The sequence below is a fragment of the Physella acuta genome, unplaced genomic scaffold (assembly GCF_028476545.2).
Source record: "Physella acuta isolate Inbredline_101_S28 unplaced genomic scaffold, ASM2847654v3 ptg000714l, whole genome shotgun sequence".
NCBI lineage: Eukaryota > Metazoa > Mollusca > Gastropoda > Physidae > Physella > Physella acuta.
In genome coordinates, this window is record NW_026732232.1 from 780,797 (window position 1) to 799,084 (window position 18,288).

At 41.4% G+C, this 18,288-nt stretch overlaps 1 protein-coding gene across 7 annotated transcripts in view; it reads left to right on the forward strand.

The window, feature by feature from the left end:
• The window catches only part of LOC131949797 (muscle calcium channel subunit alpha-1), an 82,344-nt gene that overhangs the window by 4,932 nt on the left and 59,124 nt on the right, over nucleotides 1-18,288 (forward strand). For all 7 annotated transcript variants that reach the window (XM_059311756.1, XM_059311753.1, XM_059311757.1 and 4 more), the window contains exon 4: nucleotides 1,454-1,593. In XM_059311756.1, the coding sequence (XP_059167739.1) occupies nucleotides 1,454-1,593 (140 nt within the window). The remainder of the gene's footprint in view (nucleotides 1-1,453; nucleotides 1,594-18,288) is intronic.

Here is an 18,288-nt window from a genome sequence, read left to right on the forward strand (position 1 = left end):
CCAAAATCTTCTCTGTCTCACCACCAAATTCTTCTCTGTCCCACCACCAAAATCTTCTCTGTCCCACCACCAAAATCTTCTCTGTCTCACCACCAAAATCTTCTCTGTCCCACCACCAAATTCTTCTCTGTCTCACCACCAAATTCTTCTCTGTCCCAACAACTGTCCCACCACCAAAATCTTCTCTGTCCCACTACCAAAATTTTCTCTGTCCCACTACCAAAATTTTCTCTGTCCCAACAACTGTCCCACCACCAAAATCCTCTCTGTCCCAACAACTGTCCCACCACCAAAATCTTCTCTGTCCCACCACCAAAATCTTCTCTGTCCCACCACCAAAATCTTCTCTGTCCCACCACCAAAATCTTCTCTGTCCCACCACCAAAATCTTCTCTGTCCCACCACCAAAATCTTCTCTGTCTCACCACCAAATTCTTCTCTGTCTCACCACCAAAATCTTCTCTGTCCCACCACTAAATTCTTCTCTGTCTGTGTGGGTGGGGTAGAAGAAACACCAGTTGTGAGGGTGCAAGTTGAAAAAACCGCTGCTCCACCAAATGTGATACTGGCAGTTTTACCACCAAATGTAATGCAGGGTTGTAGAAAGTTTGATTCTATACAATCAGTAATCGTAATGCTACGTAATGAGCATGCGGTATATATTCTTCCTTCGGGGGTCGCCTCGTCTTTTGTACGCATGGTACAGTGTGGAATCAACACAAAAGGTCCAATTCAATATTATACAGTTCTTTATTTACACATGGCATCGACTCGTACCCTAACTACGCCTGACTGTCTACTAACACTATCTAACTAATACTAACACTTGATTTCTCCCTACACACTTCAATGACAAACTCTGACACTATATTTAATTTCAACTTCTACGTCTCTCCCCTAGCGTTACCTCTGTCTGACTGCTGACCCACGCTTCAGTGGTCATCTGACCGTCCAACGTGACCGGTCGTCTCCTGTAATTCTATTGGTCTACCTAACTACTCTGTTTCTGCTAACTTCTGTGTGACCTATATGACGTAAACTTGCGTCATCACACTGTCCCAAAACCAAAATCTTCTGTCCCCACCCAGTGGCGTCGCTAGGTCGGGTGTTACCCAGTGCGGCACGTCGTGGTGTCACCCCCCCCCAAATAAACTATATATATATATATATATATATATATATATATATATATATATATATATATATATATTGTAATTTTTTGCCATGGGGTCACCCCCTAAATGGTGTCACCCGGTGCGGCCCGCACCCCTCGCCCCGCCCTCGCTACGCCTCTGGTCCCACCAACTGTCCCATCATCTGTTCCACCACCAATTCTTCTTTTTGCCGTATTAACATTCTAAAGAATAAGCTAAGACTAATTAATCTTTGTCCACACCGATTCATCCATCATCGCATAAACTGAAATAAAATGCTTACAATTTAACTTCCACAGGATGGCATTGAATATGTCTTCTTAGTGATATTCTTATTGGAGGGAATACTTAAAATTATTGCATACGGCTTTGTTATGCACCAAGGAGCATATCTACGAAATGGCTGGAATGCTTTAGATTTTACCATTGTTGTCATAGGGTAAGTATTAGCCCTGCTATTGTGTGTATTTCATTTTTTTTTTTTGAGAATGGACGTGTATATCCATAAATGACATTTCATTGAGTGTAAGAAAGTATGATGTTACACTATTACATTTTAAAACGTAATTTCTTTAACTGAATATTTGATATATAGCCTGTATAAAGATTGATCTATATACCTGTCTTGACCATTCTCCATTATTGTTGAGGGCTAAAGCTCTTTCACAAAAATATCCAAATTTGTATGTGGGGTCTGAAGCGTGACGTCAATTTTGGAGGGTATTTTGTAAGATGTTGGGGGGGGGGGGGGGGGTAAAAACGTGGAAAATACCCCCTAAAGATGGTCAGTTTATGTCAGTATCTGAGCTACAGCTAGTTTGTTACAGTGTGACTAACTAGCCCTGATGGCTTAAAAAAAAACCTGGCAAAGACATGGTGACCACAGGAAAAAAACTAAACATTCGTTCGTTGATCAGCGTGCTTTAATAATGATCATTGTGATGACAATTTATCGATTAGCGACAATGTTCTGATTTACTCCTTGTTTATTTAACTCTGCGCTTATTCATACTCTGTTCTCACACCTGTACAGTATCAGATTCTAGCATAATGGGCATTTTGAACAAAAAAAAACTTGGATTCATAACGTCAGTTAATGACTATCCCGTTACCCTACTATGCTATTGTTTCAGCTATTTGCACATCCCAGTTTTTATTTTCCGACTCCGTTTGCCTCTAGGCAGTTATCATGCTAGGAGCAAGTTATGCTTACTTGCATCTTCTGCCGGAAGTTTATAGGCCTATATTTCAGATCCCCCCACCTCTCTTTATATCTCAGGTCCAGAGGCGTAGCGACCCTTCCCGGCGCCCGGGGACAAACTTTCCATTTGCACCCCCCCCTCGAACTTTTCATTTGCACCCCCCTCACACTTTCAATTTGGCGCCCCCCTTAGGTCGGCGCCCGGGGACATATGTCCCCCCGCTCCCCTCGCTACGCCTTTGCTCAGGTCTCCCCCACCCCTCTTTATCGCAGATCTCCCCCACCCCTCTGTATATCTCAGGTCTCCCCCACCCCTCTATATCGCAGATCTCCTCCACCCCTCTGTATATCTCAGATCTCCCCCACCCTCTATATCGCAGATCATCCCACCCCTCTGTATATCTCAGGTCTCCCCCACCCCTCTATATCGCAGATCATCCCACCCCTCTGTATATCTCAGGTCTCCCCCACCCTCTATATCGCAGATCATCCCACCCCTCTGTATATCTCAGGTCTCCCCCACCCCTCTGTATATCAGATCTCCCCAACCCCTCCTACCTCTCAGATCTCCCCCAACCCTCTGTTTATCAGATCTCCCCCACCCCTCCAGCTCCGACGGCCCCCACCCCTGTGTATTGGTTGTATATCTGCCTGAAGATGAAGATAACCCACCGCTGTATTTGTTTATGTATGCGATGATACAGTTCACTTCTCAGATTCTGTTTTACAAAGTGGGGCAATTAAAGCCGACCTCAAGGAAAGCCAAGCGCTGTATTTGATAACATCCATGTTTTAGGGAACGTGAACGGAGGGTTGTACAGTTTGTTAGGGGGGGGGGGTCACCAAAGTAGTACGTGTCTAGACGGAAGGTGTGTGTGTGTGTGGTTTGCCACAGTAGTTCATGTTTAGACGTGGTAGTGTATGTTCAGATGTAGGGTGATGTCCACCATATGTCTTACATTTATTTTCCCCCAACAAGAAAATGAAAGGTAGCGAGTACACCAGCTACCATACTGCAGAAGTTCTAAGTATGGGCACCAATGTTGTGATTCCACGGCGGGCGGGTAGCGCGATCAAGCAGATAAAATCCTAATTGATTCTGTGTGTGGGAAGGTGGGAGGAAAACAATGCTCCTGATTTATCTGCTCTTGTGTGACAACCTGTCCGTAGTTATAAGTCCTGGTTTGGTTCGACTTCGGTCTTACATGGGTGTCAACGGGTTTGGAACCGGCGTAAAATATATACTGTAAAATCTAAAATCTGATACATTTTAAAGTTTGGCTATATTGTATGCTGAGGTTACTGATGTATTAAGTAAATCGATCAACGTGTGACTGTTCCTATACACCAGCACTATTCTACTTTATACTAAGGTCACGTTGAAGTTTTCGATGATGAAGCGTGTTGTATTGTGGACATGGAGAAATACGGGGCATGGTTGGGTGAGTTTATAACATGGGTGGGGGTGGGAGGGACATTACACGTGTGTGGCTATAGAAACTTGTATGTTTTAGTCTAACTCCTGAAAACAAACTGCTAAACAAGAACTAGGGCTGCTGTGTTTATTTAAAAAAAAAAATGTTTCACTTCTTAGCTGGTCTGACCTGATAGATTTTACACCTGATATAAAAGTGATCACCCAACAAACCTGATATAAAAGTGATCACACAACAAACAAAAAAGAATGTAATGGCAGTGTTTATTTAACACCCTGCATTAGATGGGCTTTTATAACTCTTCGTATGTTCGTGGTAAATTTGCAAACCCATTCAGTTGCGATTCTCTTTTGCTTTCATAGGCCACACAAACAGCTAAAATTTTATGTTTGAAAGTATTTTATGTAATCTCTGCTATTATACACACAACCAGATATACAAACCTACAGACACCCAGTTATACAAACCTACAGATACCCAGGTTTACAAACCTACAGATACCCAGGTTTACAAACCTACACACAGGTATACAAACCTACAGACACCCAGGTTTACAAACCTACAGACACCCAGGTTTACAAACCTACAGACACCCAGGTTTACAAACCTACAGACACCCAGGTTTACAAACCTACAGATACCCAGGTTTACAAACCTACACACAGGTACACAAACCTACAGACACCCAGGTTTACAAACCTACAGACACCCAGGTACACAAACCTACACACACCCAGGTATACAAACCTACACACACCCAGGTATACAAACCTACAGACACCCAGGTATACAAACCTACAGACACACAGTTATACAAACCTACAAACACCCAGGTACACAAACCTACAGACACCCAGGTATACAAACCTACAGACACCCAGATATACAAACCTGCAGACACCCAGATATACAAACCTACAGACACCCAGATATACAAACCTACAGACACACAGGTACACAAACCTACAGACACCCAGGTACACAAACCTACAGACACACAGGTACACAAACCTACACACACCCAGGTACACAAACCTACACACACCCAGGTATACAAACCTACAGACACCCAGGTATACAAACCTACAGACACCCAGGTATACAAACCTACAGACACCCAGGTACACAAACCTACACACACACAGGTATACAAACCTACAGACACCCAGGTTTACAAACCTAGAGACGCCCAGGTACACAAACCTACAGACACCCAGTTATACAAACCTACAGACACCCAGGTATACAAACCTACAGATACCCAGGTTTACAAACCTACAGACACCCAGGTTTACAAACCTACAGACACCCAGGTTTACAAACCTACAGACACCCAGGTATACAAACCTACAGACACCCAGGTACATAAACCTACAGACACCCAGATATACAAACCTAGAGACGCCCAGGTACACAAGCCGACAGACACCCAGGTGCCAGGTATACAAACCTGCAATTACCTAGGTACACATACACTTGAGCATTCAACTTTATTTTGGCGTGTTTTTTTTTCTCAACAACTTTTTAACCAGGTTTGACGCGCACTCGAACTCTCCACTACTGCGGCAGCTAATGACTAAAGCATTCAGGCCTTGCTGTTTCTGGCCTTGTTCTTATCGGTAATCACGTCTGGTATGGCCTTTACAGCGTACAGGGGAGCGGGTGTTGGTTTTGTGATTAAACTAAACATTGGCTTGGTGAAACTTGGCAATTACGGATTAACTATTTGCTTTTCGTTTATCAACACAAACAACAGTTTTATTTTTACATTGGAACAGCTGAACAGATTTACTCGAAACGATTACTGTCAAACTGTCTTTATTTGTATTGGTAAATGTTGCTTTTATTAGGCGTACACCATAATTATAGCCTGCACATCCACACAAGGGATGGGGTATGGAATGGGATGCGAAATTTCCTGGTGACACCTTGCAAGGGGTGACACCAAAACAAAATATAGAAAATTTATCTGTGTAACATTTTAAAGTTATATTTACAATAACATAAATAGGCGCAGTGTGACACCATCTGGAATAGCCGTGGCACTATATTGCCCAGATGCAGTAAATCACAAACATAATGGTTCCCAGTTTATCTCAGCGGGTGTCTACCTACCAGGGGACACTACTGCTGAGATGCACTATATATCCCAATCACATACAAAACGTAGCTCGACAGACTCGTCCGAAACTTGAATCGAACTGGGAAGAAGAAAGACACAGATGCCGGAAGTAAAATATTGGTGATAAAAAAGGGCATCTTTTATACTCTCTAGCTGTGTTTCTGTCGACTTTTTTCTCCGGAAGGGGGGGGGGGGGAAGCAGACACGGGTAGAAGTATGTATTTTCGATATTAATTCTATTTCGTTCGGGAATTGGTGAGTGGGGGGCGGTAGTCGTGCTTCGTGGTCGGGGGGGGGGGGGGGGGGGGTGGAGGTGCCACCCACGAAGAGATGCCTGAAAGAAACACTGTTCTCCAGTACATAAAAAAAACCGCATATTAAATACATTTTAATCTTCATTGCTGTGAGTTTAAAAATGTGTTTGGATAATCCTCTCGATGTAAGCCAGCACGAACCCATAAGATTGTGTCGTTTCGATTTCCGTTGGGAAGGGGGGGGGGCAAACATTTAACCTACACCTTATGCGATACTTGCATTCTACACTACGGCGTCTGGTGACCGGTGAAACGGGTGGGGCCGGGCAGTACATATGGAACCATTACATCACAGTTGACTTTTGATGGAACCATTACATCACAGTTGACTTTTGATGGAACCATTACATCACAGTTGACTTTTAGTGGAACCATTACATTACAGTTGACTTTTGATGGAACCATTACATTACAGTTGAAAACATTGCAGATTAAAACATAAAGCATCTCAAATTTTAAGTAAAAAATTTCCCTAGTTTGTAGACAATTTAAAAATAAATCATGTGTATAATAGTGACATTTGGAGTTTCAACTTAACAGAAATTATTACGTAAAATTAACGTTAATTAAACGAATGACAGTTAGTATTAATTATTCAGAAAATTAATGTTTTTAACGATTTCCTAAGAATATACTGTCCTTAGTAAATGCTGCGTGAGTCTCCCTAAGACGATATCATTGTGCTGAGAATAAAGAGAAGCTGAGACTCTAGATCACAACATCTTGCTGTTCACGCAACTTTATTCTTCGGTTTACCTGGAAAAAATTCTAACGTCTCCTGTGATCCATTTATAAGTCTACCCCCACCACACCCCCTTTTTTTTTTCTTTCTTTTCCTTTCTCCTTCCCCTGACAATAAATCACACGTATAGATGGACTCACTACAGAGTAAATACGGTAAATCTTGTTGGGCGGGCATAACTGAAATCCATGGTTAATGGTTTTTTTTTATACCGCTAACGATTACGCAACCTGTAAACGATCGCAGATTTGACACGTGGGTATTAATTGAGCCAAATTGACTCTGCGAGTCCCTACACAATGCTAGCTGTATAGACCGAACAAACTCTAATTGCTGGCAATACTGACTAAAGATAGGCTAAATACATTTGAACATGTTTATTTTCCATGAGTGCCAAACCATTCGAGCCTACTGCCTCAACTCCCAAGCCGTTGACCGCACCAACTGTCCACTCTGTTATTGACATCACCAACTGTCCACTCTGTTATTGACCGCACCAACTGTCCACTCTGTTATTGACCGCACCAACTGTCCACTCTGTTATTGACCGCACCAACTGTCCACTCTGTTATTGACCGCACCAACTGTCCACTCTGTTATTGACATCACCAACTGTCCACTCTGTTATTGACCGCACCAACTGTCCACTCTGTTATTGACCGCACCAACAGTCCACTCTGTTATTGACCGCACCAACTGTCCACTCTGTTATTGACAGCACCAACTGTCCACTCTGTTATTGACAGCACCAACTGTCCACTCTGTTATTGACCGCACCAACTGTCCACTCTGTTATTGACCGCACCAACTGTCCACTCTGTTATTGACCGCACTGTCCACTCTGTTATTGACCGCACCAACTGTCCACTCTGTTATTGACCGCACCAACTGTCCACTCTGTTATTGACCGCACCAACTGTCCACTCTGTTATTGACCGCACTGTCCACTCTGTTATTGACCGCACCAACTGTCCACTCTGTTATTGACCGCACCAACTGTCCACTCTGTTATTGACCGCACCAACTGTCCACTCTGTTATTGACCGCACCAACTGTCCACTCTGTTATTGACCGCACCAACTGTCCACTCTGTTATTGACAGCACCAACTGTCCACTCTGTTATTGACCGCACCAACTGTCCACTCTGTTATTGACCGCACCAACTGTCCACTCTGTTATTGACCGCACCAACTGTCCACTCTGTTATTGACCGCACCAACTGTCCACTCTGTTATTGACCGCACCAACTGTCCACTCTGTTATTGTCCGCACCAACTGTCCACTCTGTCCACTGGTGTCATGGTGTGGTGCTAGAATAAATCTTTGAGTTAACCAACACAAACTGGTGTCATGGTATGGTGCTAGAATAAATCGTTAACCAACACAAACTGGTGTCATGGTGTGGTGCTAGAATAAATCTTTGAGTTAACCAACACAAACTGGTGTCATGGTATGGTGCTAGAATAAATCGTTAACCAACACAAACTGGTGTCATGGTGTGGTGCTAGAATAAATCGTTAACCAACACAAACTGGTGTCATGGTGTGGTACTAGAATAAATCGTTAACCAACACAAACTGGTGTCATGGTGTGATGCTAGAATAAATCTTTAAGTTAACTAACACAAACTGGTGTCATGGTGTGGTACTAGAATAAATCGTTAACCAACACAAACTGGTGTCATGGTGTGGTGCTAGAATAAATCGTTAACCACCACAAACTGGTGTCATGGTGTGGTGCTAGAATAAATCGTTAACCAACACAAACTGGTGTCATGGTGTGGTGCTAGAATAAATCTTTGAGTTAACCAACACAAACTGGTGTCATGGTGTGGTGCTAGAATAAATCTTTAACCAACACAAACTGGTGTCATGGTGTGGTACTAGAATAAATCGTTAACCAACACAAACTGGTGTCATGGTGTGGTGCTAGAATAAATCTTTGAGTTAACCAACACAAACTGGTGTCATGGTGTGGTACTAGAATAAATCGTTAACCAACACAAACTGGTGTCATGGTGTGGTGCTAGAATAAATCGTTAACCAACACAAACTGGTGTCATGGTGTTGTGCTAGAATAAATCGTTAACCAACACAAACTGCAGCACTTGGCTGTTTCCCCGAAGCTCATGCCTCAATACGACGATGAATTATTTAGACTCAATTGAACGTGATTCAACAAGTTCGCTTGTCGGCCCTGTGTCATATCCCGGATTTATTGATTTCTCCATCGATACGTTTTTGTAGCAATAATTGTGTTTGAAGATAAAAATATTTTTAATTAACTTTTAATTGTATTAGTTAACATGTGTATGAAAGTCGCATTTTTTATCTTGTCAACAAAATAAATACCCCCACCCCCATCCTTATTACCCCCCCCCCCCCACATACAAAGTTTAATCTAAGGAAATACACATAGGTTTTTTTAAAACATCGCTACTTTATTTGTATTCAGTTTTAATTTCCAGAAAAAATAGTTATGTAATTGTGAACTCATTCCTGAATTTAAACTTCGCACACATCGCCCTTTAAAGTGGTTGTTGTTTATAGTTGTAGCGTAAAGTAAACGACAGTTTTTCTCGTTGTTCACGGGGACCGTTTTATTGCCGGCAACCGTCTGTACACGATGTAGGAATGGAGTTGATGATAACACAATAATTAGGCTGCTAATAATTTTCTCGTGCGGGGAAAAAAATACTCAATGTAGCCCGAGCAACGGGAAAACCCGCAGGGTGAATGTGTGGTGGGGGCGGAAGGAATGAGAATGTTGTCTTATTTTACCTGGCTTGCCCGAGATGTAGAAAAATGTGAACATCGTAACTCGTGCCGCTCCCCCCCCCCTACCTCACCTGAGTGTAGATACACGCATGTTTTCCTGCGCTCAAATCCTCCCGCTCCCCGCCTGTTATATAAGCCACGAATAAAACCTTTTGATAACCCTCAGTGCACGTTCATTTTAGAAGCCCGAAAGCCAATTAATAAGCCCACTAATGAGCCCAGTATTTTAGCGATAGGTCTTGTGTCCTGCTGTGTAAGCCCCTGTTGTTGCCAGACTACACAAGACGATCGTCTTGAGAGATAAACCCAAAATACTTTGTATAAACCTCACAGTCTCGTCTTATCTTAGATCCCTGTTAAAACAGTCACCCTTACCGTGCTCCACTATACCTCTGGTCCCTCTCCTATGTTCCAGTATATCTCCATGCCCGCTATGCCCTAGTATAAATGCATGCCCGATGCTTCTTTTACACACATGCCCCCATACCCCAGTATACCTACATGGCCCCCATACCCCAGTATACCAATATGTCCCCCATACCCCAGTATACCAATATGGCCCCCATACCCCAGTATACCAATATGTCCCCCATACCCCAGTATACCAATATGGCCCCCATACCCCAGTATACCAATATGGCCCCCTTACCCCAGTATACCCACACGCCCCGCCCCAGTATACTTTGATGCCCATTACCTGTAGGTATTTCCGTTGTGTCCACATAACTTCCGTGGTGAGCAGCACATTCTCTGTACACACGTTTGCACCTACATACCCCGTTTACTTTTTTATTCCTCCCGCATGTACCAACTTAGCCTCATATTAGCTCACGTTTTAGACGTTTTCTCCCTCTGTTTTATAAATACAGTATAGGCACACGTTTTAGACGTTTTCTCCCTCTGTTTTATAAATACAGTATAGACAAACGTTTTAGACGTTTTCTCCCCGTTTTATAAATACAGTATAGACAAACGTTTTAGACGTTTTCTCCCTCTGTTTTATAAATACAGTATAGACAAACCTTTAGACGTTTTCTCCCTCTGTTTTATAAATACAGTATAGACAAACCTTTAGATAGAGGGAGTTGTCTGGGATCTCTATCAGGGTTTTAACAGACTTTTTTTTTGGGGGGGGGGGGGGTGAGACACTGGTTATATATTTTCTATATAAATTATAAAATTATATATTTTTTAAATTTCGTCCTGAGGGGAGGGGGGGCGGTTGTCGTGCTCGGGGGGGGGGGGGGGGGGGAAGGGGGTGTAGTGCTCATTCCCTCACCCCCTGTCCCGAGAGAAACCAGAAACAAACTATGATCTCTACATGCCAACGCGCTAATTATTTTTATAACGCTGAAGCTTCCGGTTACACTTTTAAAAAAAACAACGCGGTATGGCTTGAGCACACAGAAAGTGAAAGTTGGTTTAAAACAAAAATAAAAACCGTTATGATAACAGACGTTAAATACTAACTGAAATAAAAAAAAAAATCTTTCTTTAAGTAAATATCCAGTCGTTACAATGTGTGATCTCATGATCGACCAACATGCATATTTTAAAAAAGAGAGTTTATTTTATTGTTTAATTTATAGTGCATTTAGAAACACGCTAATATGAAGGTTTTTAGATTTTCGTTCTTTCCTTCTATTTAGTTATGTGGATTTAAAAAAAGGAATGATAAGATAGAAATTCTTGCGTTGTCACCGGAAACGAATTTATGAGGGAAAAATGTGCTTGACCTTCAAACCCACAGACAGACTGACATTTTGCAAAAATCAGCATTTGAAGTGTAATAAGTATATATATATATATATATATATATATATATATATATATATATATATATATATATATATATATATATATATATATATATATATATATATATATATATATATATATATTATACATATAGTATGTGTGTGTATGTATAGTTAACCTTGGCTGCATGGGGGTAAAACTCGTCCTTAGAGTTGTAGATAAATGGCATCGACCGTGGTTTTGCCATTCAATGAACCAAAGACTTTTGTTTTTAACTTTATATTTAACTTGTTTTTCTCCTTTGTACTGGTTTAAAAGCCAGTAGTATAGAAAGCTAGGCTGTATTAGTGCTACCTTTCGTGGAAAGCGCTACTTGGTGTTAAGTGCTACCTCTCTTCTTGTGAATGACCACCACACTCAATGCCAAGTAAAGCAAATTGCTGGTTGTTTTTTTTAGCCATTCCAAATTTTTCTCAAGCATCCTGGAGGAACGAAGCAGAGTGGAAGAGAAAAAACGTGTTGGGAGAAAGCGTTGAAAGTGGTGATAGCTGGTAAACAAAGAGCACAACAGGAAACGCTGTTATCAATCAATAGGATTTCTTACACACTTAAACTTAAACAGGGCCTCTTTTGTTGGCGTACATCAAACACATTTAACCAAGTCAACACAACACCATATATATATATATATATATATATATATATATATATATATATATATATATATATATATATATATATATATATATATATATATATATATATATGAAATATATCACGATATCAGTTTTCTGGAGCTAACAAAATGAACTTATTATGCATGTGTGTTGAGTGTGTGTTGGAGACGTTACATCATTCTACTGTGCTCACCACAGTTGACGTGGATCACATTTTACAATGGAGTGGACGGATTAAGATTTCAGTGGAAAAATAAAACAACCCACACATCTTAAGTACGAGTATAAGGCCCGATACTATCATACCGTATCGTAAAGCCGAGTATCAACCCTTTCAATAGATGATCGTCGTATCACCATTAAATCACCAGTATCGTTCCTTCTACAAAACGATACCATCATATCGGGAGTGCCATAGAATGGACGATGCCAACCTTCTGGATTCTCCTGCCTGGACAGCGGCTAGCAGATGGACTAGGGACGGCAGCGCGGACATCAGTTAGGTCACGTGACAGGAAATAAATGTGCCGTGTCAATGTAAAGAAATCGATACCGATTTAACGTACCCACCATTCGATGACTGATAGCATCGTGAAGACGGCATAACGAGCAATTAACGGGGTTAATAGCCGCATTTAAACTGTAACGGTTAGCCGTAATGTTAAGTTGTAACGAGCACAGTTAATTAGATTGATTGTGTCTTTCAATGTTTCAATACGATTCTCCCTAAAGCTTTTACTTCAATTGATACTCCTGGGAAAATGGTAAAAAAAGTAAACAACAAAAGCCGGTGTATGTTTTCACCTCACCCCAACTATGCCTTGCCTCACGTGGCCGATGTTTACATTAAAATACCCAAGGCAGCCAACTGAAGATGTTTTGTGGTCGTCGTCTTACATCTTTCAGCCTACCCAGTCTGTTTTGTTTGCAGACTACCCACTCCTGCCGTGAGCTGATACATGGTTTTCATAAGCTCCCGCTGACGTCTGCCAGACTTGGATAGCGGGAAAAAATCGTCTGATCAGGCCTTATGTTACGTCTCGGGTCGTGTCCTCGAGGACCTTGCCGTATGTGCTGGTGCGCAGCTTGCCGAGAATAACGTTATTAATTTACAAGAAGGTGGCAGGATGTAGCGGTGTCGTCCTACCCTTGAGTCGAGCCGGGATGTTCGCATCCAGCTGTTCGTGTCTGCTCCTGAACCAACACGAGCCTATAATGTAGTGTTGGATAGGTAGGCCAAAACGAGCCTGTAGTGTTGGATAGGTAGGCTAACACGAGCCTATACCTGCTGTAGTGTTGGATAGGTCGGCTAACACGAACCTATCCTGTAGTGTTGGATACGTAGGCTGGATTCTACATGACAACACATTTTTTTGGCCGTGATACTGACCATAGCCGTAGACGTGGCTTGAAATGTTTGTATATATATATATATATATATATATATATATATATATATATATATATATATATATATATATATATATATATATATATATATATATATATATATATATATATATATATATATATATACCAATATTAATGTGTATACATGTGTGTTGATATACATAAACACATACGTACAATACACACATATATTCCATATTATTTTTGATAGCGCAAAAAATTTTATTATGATAATTACTCTTTTGAATAGAATAGAACTAGACTCGAGTGCACCCCGTCGTTGATTAGTGTGATTAATTAACGTGAAACAATTGTCATTTTGGGGGGTCAGTTGGAGATCCAAACCCCCTAACAACAATCACACATTTCCTATAGCACCCATTCACTGTACTACCATCCCTACCACCTTACATATTGCTACCGATTTCTACCAACTGCTAGCGATTGCTACCGACTAGCAACTAAGTTAAACCATGCTTTTTCTCAGGAACTTTTTAAAGGAGGTAAATGAAACAAGAAAAAAAAAACACGCTCGCTAATTTCTTTTAAGCTTAAATTATTGATTCAATTAGTTTCCCTGTAGGCTTTTACTCATTTCGATTCACTATTTAAGACCAGCGCAAACAGATAGACATTTGGAATGTGGGGTTCCATAGAACACACGACATTTGGAATGTGGGGTTCATTAGAACACACGACAGAAGACATTTGGAATGTGGGGTTCCATAGAACACACGACATTTGGAATGTGGGGTTCCATAGAACACACGACAGAAGACATTTGGAATGTGGGGTTCCATAGAACACAAGACATTTGGAATGTGGGGTTCCATAGAACACACGACAGAAGACATTTGGAATGTGGAGTTCCATAGAACACACGACAGAAGACATTTGGAATGTGGGGTTCCATAGAACACACGACACAAGACATTTGGAATGTGGGGTTCATTAGAACACACGACAGAAGACATTTGGAATGTGGAGTTCCATAGAACACACGACATTTGGAATGTGGGGTTCCATAGAACACACGACAGAAGACATTTGGAATGTGGGGTTCATTAGAACACACGACAGATAGACATTTGGAATGTGGGGTTCCATAGAACACACGACATTTGGAATGTGGGGTTCCATAGAACACACGACAGAAGACATTTGGAATGTGGGGTTCATTAGAACACACGACAGAAGACATTTGGAATGTGGGGTTCCATAGAACACACGACAGAAGACATTTGGAATGTGGGGTTCCATAGAACACACGACATTTGGAATGTGGGGTTCCATAGAACACACGACAGAAGACATTTGGAATGTGGGGTTCATTAGAACACACGACAGAAGACATTTGGAATGTGGGGTTCCATAGAACACACGACAGAAGACATTTGGAATGTGGGGTTCCATAGAACACAAGACATTTGGAATGTGGGGTTCCATAGAACACACGACAGAAGACATTTGGAATGTGGGGTTCATTAGAACACACGACACAAGACATTCGGAATGTGGGGCTTCATAGAACACACGACACAAGACATTTGGAATGTGGGGTTCCATAGAACACACGACAGAAGACATTTGGAATGTGGGGTTCCATAGAACACACGACAGAAGACATTTGGAATGTGGGGTTCCATAGAACACAAGACATTTGGAATGTGGGGTTCCATAGAACACACGACAGAAGACATTTGGAATGTGGGGTTCATTAGAACACACGACACAAGACATTTGGAATGTGGGGTTCCATAGAACACACGACACAAGACATTTGGAATGTGGGGTTCCATAGAACACAAGACATTTGGAATGTGGGGTTCCATAGAACACAAGACATTTGGAATGTGGGGTTCATTAGAACACACGACAGAAGACATTTGGAATGTGGGGTTCCATAGAACACACGACAGAAGACATTTGGAATGTGGGGTTCATTAGAACACACGACAGAAGACATTTGGAATGTGGGGTTCCATAGAACACACGACAGAAGACATTTGGAATGTGGGGTTCATTAGAACACACGACAGAAGACATTTGGAATGTGGGGTTCCATAGAACACACGACAGAAGACATTTGGAATGTGGGGTTCCATAGAACACACGACAGAAGACATTTGGAATGTGGGGTTCATTAGAACACACGACACAAGACATTTGGAATGTGGGGTTCCATAGAACACACGACAGAAGACATTTGGAATGTGGGGTTCCATAGAACACACGACAGAAGACATTTGGAATGTGGGGTTCCATAGAACACACGACAGAAGACATTTGGAATGTTTCATTCACTTTAATAAAATACACGCTAACAGACACACATTTAAAATGTTAAGTTTTTAGAACTCACGCTAACATATTTGGAATGTTTCATTTGATTTTGTGCTTTAAAAATCAACCCACCTGACCCAGCGATTTCTTCAGATTTTAAAATTTATTCTCAACTTCTGTCGTAACCAACATCAAGAGATTTGCTTAAGACGTTTCTAGCTACTGTTCCAGGCTGACCAAACCAATGTCACCATAATTAAACTGTACGGCATGCATAATTAGAGTGACCGGCATAAGCCACCTGTTTTGACACTAAAAACATGACGTGTGAGGATTAGGGCTACAGTTGCAGAGCTAGAGGTTCATTTTTTTAAAATTATTGCTAACTTTTCTTTATTGATAGAACCCGCCCAGAGACAGACAGACAGACACAGACATACCGACAGATTGTGACCTAAACAAAGGCCTGTAACAGAAATGAACACGGAGCTCTTTACGATCTGAAACATGCCAACGTGCAGGTCGGCTAATCCAACCTGTACGTGCCACCTTGCTCACACCATTTAAATTTACCTGCCATTTACCTGCCGTCTCTGGCAGGTCAGACGATCTCGTGTATCGATACGGCGGTCTAGGATAGATTGATATCGCTGTGATGGATTGGTCAAGTCATATCACGACTACTGCAGTGGTGGACGCTTGTTAGTCGCACCGGGTTGTATTGGTGCCACTAATTCAATACATTCACTCTCGCCTCATACACCAATATTTTTTGTATATATATATATATATATATATATATATATATATATATATATATATATATATATATATATATATATATATATATATATATATATAATATATATATATATGTGTGTGTGTATATATAAAATATATGTTAAAAAATTTATGACTGTATATCTTGAAGTGAGGTGATGGGGTATTTCTAAAAAAGCGTGACGTTACTGCGTTGGTTCATTAAACTGTAATTTGAAGTAAAAAAAATATTTGTAGAGGAAGTTGGGGAAAAATATTTTTGAACGAACTTCCCCCCTTGCTTAAAAAAGTACCGATTTTTAAAGTTGTGAAAAAGTTCCAGGAGAAGATAGGATGCGTTCAGGCAAAATTGTGCAGATGGGGTGTGTTCAAGTAACATTCCGGTGGAGGAGTGCTGTACGGGCAAGCATCTGGATATCGTTATCAAAGCCGCATCTTCCTGTGTGTCAGCCCTACACTCCCCATCTGATTAAAAGTTCAAAGTTTGTATAGTTGATCGAGTGTGCTGTTGGTAATGATGATCGAGTGTGCTGTTTGTAATGATGGTCGAGTGTAATGTTGGTAATGATGATCGAGTGTGCTGTTTGTAATGATGTTTTAGTGTGCCGTTTGCAATGATGATCGAGTGTAATGATTGTAATGATGTTTTAGTGTGCTGTTTGTAATGATGTTTTAGTGTGCTGTTTGTAATGATGATAGAGTGTAATGATTGTAATGATGTTTTAGTGTGCTGTTTGTAATGATGTTTTAGTGTGCTGTTTGTAATGATGATAGAGTGTGCTGTTTGTAATGATGATCGAGTGTAATGTTGGTAATGATGTTCTTTTGTGTTGTTTGTAATGATGATAGAGTGTGCTGCTTGTATTGATGTTTTAGGATGTTTGTTTATTTTGGTGTTCTATTGTGTTGTTTCTGTAGACGATCTAATGTATTGTTATTTTATAGGATTTAACGTTTGTTGGCTAAGAATGCATTAATGTAACGTATGTGATGAAAGGTTTATAAATGAGGTAGTATGGTAACGTATGTGATATGGTAATGGATGTGGCGAATGCACATATGGCCCACCAAAAAATAGCGTGGGGGGGGGTGCTAACATTAACCGCACGTGAAACAATAATCTATAACAGCAGTTATGGTTGAGGCTAATAGCATTGCTGGGGCTAATAGCTGGTAATTCTGTTTTATGTTTTGTTCACCTCGATTTTTAATGCCCGGAGTTCTGAGCTGTACACAAATTTCACCTGGATATAATGACGTCCCACCCATTGTACACTCCACCCATTGTACTGACACCCCACCCATTGTACAGACACCCCACCCATTGTACACCCCACCCATTGTACTGACACCCCACCCATTGTACTGACACCCCACCCATTGTACAGACACCCCACCCATTGTACAGACACCCCACCCATTGTACTGACACCCCACCCATTGTACACCCCACCCATTGTACACCCCTCCCATTGTACAGACACCCCACCCATTGTACAGACACCCCACCCATTGTACAGACACCCCACCCATTGTACAGACACCCCACCCATTGTACTGACACCCCACCCATTGTACAGACACCCCACCCATTGTACAGACACCCCACCCATTGTACTGACACCCCACCCAT